Source organism: Triplophysa rosa, linkage group LG15 (genome assembly GCF_024868665.1).
Source record: "Triplophysa rosa linkage group LG15, Trosa_1v2, whole genome shotgun sequence".
Lineage (NCBI taxonomy): Eukaryota > Metazoa > Chordata > Actinopteri > Cypriniformes > Nemacheilidae > Triplophysa > Triplophysa rosa.
Window position 1 is genome coordinate 9,464,876 of NC_079904.1, and position 9,868 is coordinate 9,474,743.

Consider the following 9,868-nt stretch of genomic DNA (forward strand, 5'->3'; position numbering starts at 1 on the left):
TGCTTTCATAATTTACTCACCCTCATCCCATCTGGGCTGTACAGTGCGACATATATGACGCACATGCTACGAAAAAATCGGTCTGTGCTAAGAATAAATTTAATAGTGTAGCACGCGTGCGATACAGTTTGGCAGGTGCATTAGACACAGCCGCTTGTTTGTGTGAAGTGTGTTTGTCGTTGTGCTTTTTCGTATGTGAGGTTAACTAATGGCGCACCACTATTTATTTTTGTTTTTATTTAGTTTTTGCAATTAAAACTAGTTTTCCGGCTGCATCGAGTCCATTGGTCTAGAGCCCTATGATCGGCGCAATGTGGGAAAACATGGAAGGATTCACGAAAGTGGAATTCTACTATTTAAATGTGTCCTCTGCTTGTCCTGCGTGTCTTTGAGTGCATGAGTTGCACACTTTACCATGTTACAAGCGTGACACTGGATTTGTCTGTATCTTACTATTTGAGGACATGAACACCTGAACTTCATCCACAAAGTTGTTCTAAGTTTATGTTACGAGCATTTCACTGTTTGAGTGAAGCTACCGTCAAACACACTGAAACTCAAGCGTCTTCAAGACGACCCACCAAAATAAATGTCCGCTTAATTTGAACCAGATGATAAAATAATGAACTTGTATTAAACTTATAAACTGTAGTAAACACTATAGTATACTTTAATATTTGCTATAGTAAGGTTCAACTATACTATGGTACACAAGAATTTTACTGCAGTATACTACAGTAGTATACTACAGTATCTTTATGGACAAAATGTATTTACTACTGTATAGTAGAGCATTAAAATTATATAACTCCGAAAAATTAAGAAGGAAAAAACAAATTTGGGGAAACTACAAATTACAGTATATGGCCCTAAAGTTAATGTCCTTTTTCAGTTACCTGTCTATTTATGTGATGACCTGCACTTGTGGTTTTTTTTAATGATGACAACAGACGTATACTTGTGTAACAACTGTTTGGCCTGTACTACAGAACTTTAAACCTCTCTAGCACCGGTGCTATGTGCAAAAAAAGTTAATGTACAGCCCTGTCCCATCCCACAATATGACTTCCTTTTTTCAGGTGAAAACAAAACAACAGAATAATTTTCAATTAAAATGCCATCATATTCTGTTCTATTAATGTCTTCTAAATTGAAATGATCGTTTTGTGGGAGAAATCCATTATTGTTTTGAGCTTATTGAGCAAAAAAACTGACATCATGTAAAGATCAGAGCTACGTTCATTCATGTTTCAACGACATCAGATCTCTTGACTGGTTGTCACATGAGGGCAGTGTTGGGTGTAACTAGTTACTAAGTAATTAGTTACTGTAATTTAATTACTTTTCCCTTGAAAAAGTAAAGTAAGGGATTACTCTTATTTTTTCTGTAATTTAATTACAGTTACTTCTGATGTAATTAAACTAAATACTTTGTGTAATATGTGTGTGTGCAGAAGAGGAATTTACATCAAAATTCAAAGTCTAACTTTAAAATCCGTGCTTTAATGTATAATTCTCACATTTGTAATTAATAATAATACTTTATGTAGTTTTATATTATTTATTTGAATGAATTAAAAGAGCCGTTTCATGTCTATCCTTGAATCACTTAGCTAATCAAGGTTGATGTAGGATATAGAAAGTAATTAGTAATAAGTAATTAAATACTTTTTGAAGAGAGTAACTTGTACAGTAATCTAATTACATTATCGAATGTGTAATTAGTAACTAGTAATTAATTACTTTTTCAGAGTAACTTACCCAACACTGCATGAGGGTAAGTAAAGTATGAAAGAAATTTTCATTTTCCAGGGAACTATTCCATTGACTCAAGACAACTAACTCAACTTTCCCATGTTAGCATTTTTTTTTTTTTTTTTAATGAAGTAATAAGACTACAGGCCATCATTAGGTTGCACATATAATTCTTAGATGGCCCTCATTTGTTATGTAATCTACAAAATGGGACTCAACGTGCACATTTGTTTTCCTTTAGCACATGAGAAAAACTGCTGAGTAGTCGGGTAAACCACAGCCTCTAAATACAGAACGTCACAAGGATTCCTATTGCCTGTTCCCTGTAGACGTGTATTAAATTAATCTGCATCTTCTTGTGAGAGACTTGGCCCACAGAGAGCCCACTGTTCCACATTACTCGATAACGAAAAATGATCGCGCAGTTTCCAAATCTAGGGAGTCATTTTAACATTAAGAGAAACATCTGACTCACTGAACATCCCTCATGCAGAATATCTGTGAATTAGTGTTTTAACTTGCAAAACCAATCGAATCTGACTCTAAATTATTCCATTCATTGGTTTAAATCAATTTGAGACCCAGGGGAGTAATATTTTTTCTTGGGAAATTAGCATAGAGCCCTGAGACTGCCTTCTCCTGTGAGAATCCAAAAGGTGGCCTCTCCTCCCATAAAAGCTGTATTGTTCATAAAGAACCCTGTAAGGGCTTTGAGATTGGTCCCCATAAAGCCATCTGTTTGAAGTAGTGCCACGGAGCATGCGAAATGAGACACAATCTAAATTGACTACCTGTTTTACTTTAGCTTTTCAGTAAACAGACCTACATGTAGCCAGCAATGGTCTGTGATCAGCACTTCATATGATTTATGAGTTTCACAAAGAGGCTAAATACCACACATGAAGTAGTACAAAATAGCTTACTAATGCATTTGTAGATCCACACAACAATACATATCGGTGAAATGCGCAGTAAGAAGGGTCTTGTTTAGGGGTCTTGTATTGTACCATATTGTGAAGTAGCAATACATCCCTCCACTTCTCTCTTACATTCAGCAAAAAAAAACACCACCACTCACAGCCAAATGGTTAAACAGTGCATCAAATATTAAAGGGTAGGGGTGTGACGAGACACTTATCCAACGAGACGAGACTGGGTTCACGAGAATGAGACGAGATTTTTTGACTTTTTAAAGAAATCCTCAATGATGAAATATATAGTGGTCTTTTATTCACCTTAACACAAAATGCAAAAAATGTAGGCATTATAAAATCAACTTGTACTTTATGAAACACATTAAACTTCTATGTAAATGAATTATATTATGCAGTTAAAAACAATATTGTAAACACTGCAAAGTGTTTTGTCACAAACTCAAATTACAGGCAGTAATTGCACAAAATTGATGCTTTGTTTTCATAACAGGCGTAGCTTTTAGTAAAGAGCTGTGGTTGTTTTCTCTATATGCTTTTGCATAGTGCTCATGTTAGCGGAGTTGACGATCTTTTCATACTGTCAATCCTCCTTCCTCCACTGACTGAATCCTCATAGCCTTAAACAGTTAATTAACTCATCGTGTTTTATGCTTACATTGCACATATTTAAGAGACAGATGATCTGTTTTTAAAGAGGTTTGCCTGTGAATGTATTTAAAATAACGTAATGTGAACTTGCAATTGCTATTCACCTTTTTCACAATGCACGAAATTACCCATTATACCTTGCGTATGCACGTAGGGCTGATGCTTAAGACTTCCAGTTCGCTGCTTGATCCCATTAGTTAGGCATTACCAAGTTAGCTTGAAAGCTTTTAAACGGACGTTATAATACTTTTATGTCACTTAAAACAGCATAATGTCAAAGAGCAGTCTCTAAATTATTTCACAGGGGTCGCACGGGCATGAGTTTTTAACCTAGAACGTAAAAAACAACTTTGTCTCTCACCATAAGAAGTTGGACAGCGGCATCTACTGGGATGATGACATTAAACTCCAGCCACTACTACTGACTGGTATGTCATGTAGCGATACAGCTGCTGTGTTGTTAAATGTGCCTTTAGCTTATTTATAGAGCTACAATAATGACTTGGCCAGACATACACTACATGGTTACATTTCATGCAGTGTGTAATGTTGCTGTGTGTGAATGTAAGCAGTCTGCCAAGTTGTAAAGCCGAAAGTGAACGAATAACAAAGTTATTGGCTTGAGAAAAACGGAATCGACTCTGAATCACGCAAACATTCTAATCGTTAGTCTGTCGTTCTAATTTCAGTCCCGGTCGGATTTGCGTCACTCAGTGTAATGCCCGCCTACGTTCCATTTGTGACGCTGCACGTGGTAGACCAATCACAGCAGACTAGACCATCTGACCAATCAGATCAGAAAAGGCTCACAGAAAGGAGGGGATTAGACAGATGAATCGCCGAACGAATCATTTGAGAGTCAGTCAAGAAGTAAGGTAATAATAACGGCTTATTATTAGAAAATGACAGTGTTTTTACACCTTGTATGTATGTAAACTTGTTGTTGGATACGCCATAAACAAAAGTAGGACCTTAAAAATCACAAAATATTTACTCTTTAAATTTGTCTTTTCTGTGCTATTAGCATCACCGAGCTGAGTTCAAAAATAACAACGGGTGTCGCAAAGACTTCCTTTATCTGCCATTGGTTAAACAAATAAATGGTCCCACCCCCAAACTCAAATCATTGGTTGCCAATGTTGCTGCGTCGGGCTAGTCATGAAGCCACACAAAAAAAGCAAGGTTTCAATAGTGCCACAGTGTTTACATTTCGTAAAGAAAATCATTTTCGTTATCTTACATTTATCGCTGCATAATGTGTATATTAAATTAAGATATGAGACATTATATTGAGCAATAATCTCATGATTATTTCCCAAGAAAAGCAACTTCATAGTGTGCACATATAATGCAATAAATAGCATTTAAAAAGTAAATTCTTCTGAAAAAAATCCTGTTTGACTCATTGTCATGACTATAAACAGCTGTGGAATGTTCGTAAAATATTAAAAACACGGCACCAAATGAACTAATGTGACCCCACACACAAATTAAATATAGCCTACTGTCGTCTTAAGAGTGTGACTGCACTGTGTGTACAAAATAGGACAGAATGAGCAGAATCTTTTTCGCAGAAGAAGGAAGCTGCCTTATCCACACCAACCACGAAAAGTACAACAGACAATAAGCATAAGAGACTTTCTCTCTTAGGTACAAGTGTAACAGGAGTCCAGAGTCTGCCATAGGGAGAGCAAGATAGTCGAGTACTGCTCACATTACAGTCTGTTCTCACCTTAGACTTATTCTCCATCAACACAGGACACTTTAGAGGAGTTGAAATGTTCTACTAACCTACATAAGAAGTGTTTTAGGGTGATCGTGTTGATAACCAATTCACCTGTTGACAGTTTCTTTGGTTAGTAATACTGACTGAATAATACGAATAATTAAAAGCAACTGTTTTGTCCTCTGTCCGAACAATTTTATGCTACATCATGCCCAGTTAACGCCTTCCAAAAATATGCAAATTTGAGGCTATAGTAATATTACAGGCTAAGCAATAAATTATATGATAATAGGTCAAAATACAAAAACCTTAAATATAACACATTAGATATTATTAAGATATAAATAATCAAAGTCATTGTAGTGTGTGTGTGTGTGTGTGTGTGTTAGTCAACAATACATTTTATTATTAATTAGTCGATATATATATATACTGTATATATACATAAATTCATCACTCACTATTCTTGTTCATTTTGAGCTGGCTTTTATGGATTCATGTCATTAATACCCGTTTATTTAACAATATAATGTTAAAATTTGAACAGAAAGCTCTGTGGAATGATGTTACCCTCAAATTGCCCAGTACTATATTATATTATATAATATTATATAATATTCTGGATATCTGACAGCCTTCTAGTAGAGACGGCCTAGTTCAGGCCTGGTGATAGATGCTTCTGTTATTCTACAATAACAGAAATATTTATTTACTGCCATATTAATAATTCATTAATTAATCTGAAATTTGACTCAGTACTTGTTAATACATAAAAACACGACAATCAGAATCACTCAAGATAGCATCCTCTGTTGCAGCACCATTCAAGCCAGATGAACAGTCAATCCAGACAGCATTTTAAAATGCCAAAAATACTGTCTAGGTGTGGAGCTCGCTAGATTTGGAGGGGCGACATTCTACATACATACACTCCGTCCGAGATTGTGTTAACTTTACATTGAACAGTAACAACCACAACGTCTTTTAAAGGCAAACAACACACCACACAGTCAACACTACCAGTCGTCTCCTCAAGTGCATGGTGCTATTTTTTTCTTCCTCCTTAAACATTGCTGTAAATTCATGTCAATCTAGGCCGTGTATGAATTTAAAATTACGTGCATAACCCTCGAACAATCCCTCACCGATTTCATTATACGAATAATACAATCTGAGCAAACCATTAAATCGAAAATATGGCAATGCACATCACGACAGCATCAATTTCGAGGCAAAATGGGAATTCAGCGTCTTTTGTAATCTTACCAAATATTTTAGGCATAGCCTGCAAAGGATTTGCAGAAGGACCTGGATGCCAATGAGAGACGTGGCGAGGGTTTTGTGCCTCCTCCAGTACTCATTTTACAAAATGAAAATAACAAAAAATACAGTACGTTCACATGCATGTACCTGATCTAACGGGAGGTTGGTTATCTCGCTTATGGGTTGTAGTAAACTGGATCCGGTGCACGCTGATAGCGCCTCAGTAGCCATGTTTCGCTATTGTATTAGTTCTGTGCTTTTCCCTGTGGCAGCCCAATTCGCCTTGATTCAATCCCACACACATACATCCACATCCACCTCTGGAGAGACTGTTGCTGCTTGCTGCTGTCCACTGCTGGTAAAAAACGGAACAACACACCCACACCGTGCGGTCCATCAATAGGATTTACAAATCCTACTATGGGTTAACTTGGCTCATGAATATTAATCACGTAACGTGACGTTAGGCCAATATGTTGAGCCGATTGTCTGAAATGTATAGGGCTAGATAACGTTCCTTTGGACATTTTTAACATTATATACTTGCATACACATGTACAAATCACATATACATGCATCATATTGCTCAAATATGAATATAAAATGCTATTACACGGCAATGTAAGACATTGCAGCAAAACACAAGTACACGGATTAGACATTCATACATGTATATGAGTATGAAATGTTATTACACAAAAATGTAGCGAAACCCATATAAATGAAATTAATATTCACCGGATTATATCATACAATCTTGTGTCGTGCAACAAAATTACGATCACGTTATTTCTCCGATCCACCAGGTGGCAATAAAGAGGGCCTGAGCAGAAAAAACAACATTTGATTTAGTATGTTTGGTCACATGACACGGCTCCTTGCTTCCTGTCGTGATGTGCGTAAACAATGCACATGGTATAATTGAATGTAGCGATATAATCTGACAGCGTGTTGTAACGATGGTGAAGTGTATGGTCCAGAGCTGTAGAAACTACAGTGATGTGATACCAGGAGAGCTGCCGAACCGTCCGCTCAAGAGGTTTTTCAGCTTCCCCAATGATGAGGCCCGAGTAAAAGTGTGGCTGGCCGCTTTACGCGAGTCTCAGCGCGAAATCCCAGAGCACTTTAGGATATGTGAGGATCATTTCTTGACCCATCACGTTACACCCAACGGCATCAGCCCGGACGCGATTCCCATCACGCCCCCTTTAGATGGACTGTTGCTCGACTGGAGCTCTTCTGATGTGCACGACAAGCAGTCGGCGACAACTGACAAGGTTGAAAAGATTTACAATGTTTTTGATCAAAAGTAATGTGGAATCATTGGTGTATACAAAATCATGGTTAGTTTAACTTAATTTGGTCTTTCAAGAGTGGAGCTGTCCCAGATGATGACGTTGATGAGGAAGACGATGACGAAGAGGAAGACGATGATGAGGAAGAACACACCTTTGCATATGGTGGTGCAAATATTATAAGTAATGATGTCCAGAGAGCACATCATTCGATGTAAGTTAGTCACTACACAACTTTTTTTATCGAAAGCTTTAATATTGATTCGTTTTTGTCCCAAAAATTGCTTTCATTGTATGTAATGCTTCCTTTTAGCCTACCTCACAACTACGATATAAACGACTTCAAGCAACCAACGGGTACATTCAGCAAGCAAGGTACATGATGACTGACTTTTATTTGTAAATTTTGCATGGTTAATAAACAGACAACATAAATGATTCATTAAAAACCTTTCAATTGTTGCTTTTTTCGTTCCAGTCAAGAATCGTTCTAACGTCGCTCTTGGACCTCTGACCAAACGCTTCATGCAGTTACTTCTTACAGCGCCTGGTGGGATTCTGGATCTCAATGAGGCTACCAGAAAACTGGGTGCAAGAAAGAGGCGGGTGTATGACATCACCAGTGTACTTAATGGCATCCATCTGATCAAAAAGATGTCCAAAAACAAGGTCCAGCTGGTGTAAGGACATTAAGATTTGATACAATTTTAACTTGGTGTGTAACTTGTTTTAACATCTAAATAATATTAATAAAATAGTATTGTTTTAAAGGCATAAAAGTGGCATTGCTGATTTTAGATGTTATTGTAATTAGGTCATATTTTAATCATTCTTTTATTTATGTTTACTTGACCTTAGTGGTTTCGATGTCTGAATACATCAATTGACGTATCTTTCATTTTCAAGATGTTCAGCACCAGTCAGCTCCTGCGGTAGCAACCGGTCGTCCGATCCGAATAGTGACCTGCTTAAACTGAAGTCAACTGAGGAATCCCTCGACTGGCTCATCAAAGACTGCGCCCAACAACTCTTTTCCCTGACCGACCTCAAGGATAATGCTGAATATCCTTTTTCTAACCTTTTCTTTTAACAGGTGGAATTGAATGGAAGGACATAAAATTTAGTTTGACGCATAGAACAGCTGATGAAATGATTTATAAAATCAGAAATTAAACATAAGTATAATCAAATTTTGAGAATGTCACAATACTTCATTTAAATAATGGAATCAAATGGTATGCTGGTATTAAACAGTTTATGTCAGTTGTGTTTCGTTTTGGCCTTAACTGACATTGTACCTCAGCTTATGTGACATATGAGGACATCTGTCAGATTGGTGTATTCCAAGATCAGACTATTATATCCATCAGAGCCCCTGATGAGACCAAGCTAGAGGTGCCCACTCCCACTGAGGTAAAACACAAAGTGGGAAGCTATAAAATTTTGGATTACTGTGATAGAATCTGATTTCTTTATCCTGGCAATATGTGAGCTAATGTTTGTGTACCTATGTTATGGTCTAGAACGCTATCCAGATTCACTTGAAGGGTTGCCGGGGCCCCATTCATATACGAACCTGTGAGACTGAGGGACCAAGTGATGCAGTGGATCCAGCAAACAAAGAATCAAAACCTGTGAAACCAGGATGCTTTATAACACTAGAGGAGAGCCGGATACACACAAAACCACTTATATCAGGTAAGCCGTATGACTTTGCTTTGCTCACTTAAATGGTAATTATCAGTAATTAAACATGATGGTTTTAATGTTATTATTTAAACCCAATTTTGAAGAAAGTGATGTAGATTCTTTTTTCAGATGTTTCAAGCAGTGTAGCAGCTGTACAGAGTGCATAAGGATCACAAACACTACAAAAATGGAGACTTTGCTTTACCTCGACTTTGTTGCTCGTATTGCTGGGCACACATATTGATTCCAGATTCTATTGTTTTGTAAATACATGAGTATTTTTTTATATTTTGAAAGTTTCCTGCAAGCATTATGCTGACTCAGTGAAGGTCGTTTTCCAAATTGGTAAATTCATTGGCCATCTGATAATGCTGTAATGGAATAAAATCATGGCTGTGATGGTCAGAAAAATATAGAAATTCTCGCACTTTTTGGACCTTATGTCCAAATATGTCTTTGTTTATAGAAGAATGGTTTATTCATGTAACTGTTCGATGTGTAACGTTACTGTGAACTGTTTCAGAACCACAGCTTTGACATGTTTGTCTTAATTATTT

General features: G+C 37.0%; 2 protein-coding genes across 3 annotated transcripts in view; one reads left to right on the top strand and one right to left on the bottom strand.

The window, feature by feature from the left end:
- mboat2b (membrane bound O-acyltransferase domain containing 2b) overlaps nt 1–6,709 on the bottom strand; it is a 33,590-nt gene extending 26,881 nt beyond the window's left edge. The window contains exon 1 of one of the 2 annotated variants that reach the window (XM_057353680.1): nt 6,475–6,709. In XM_057353680.1, coding sequence (XP_057209663.1) covers nt 6,475–6,558 — 84 coding nt within the window. In that variant the 5' untranslated portion in view covers nt 6,559–6,709. The other variant, XM_057353681.1, reaches the window with a different exon arrangement.
- Nucleotides 6,710–7,193: 484 nt separating this feature from the next.
- e2f6 (E2F transcription factor 6) lies at nt 7,194–9,553 on the top strand. The gene is made up of 8 exons (XM_057353105.1): nt 7,194–7,604; nt 7,700–7,836; nt 7,936–7,997; nt 8,101–8,302; nt 8,529–8,684; nt 8,921–9,035; nt 9,146–9,320; nt 9,441–9,553. Exons 1-8 carry the CDS (start codon nt 7,287–7,289, stop codon nt 9,476–9,478), a joined length of 1,203 nt encoding a protein of 400 aa, XP_057209088.1. The 5' UTR covers nt 7,194–7,286; the 3' UTR covers nt 9,479–9,553.
- Nucleotides 9,554–9,868: the final 315 nt, after the last annotated feature.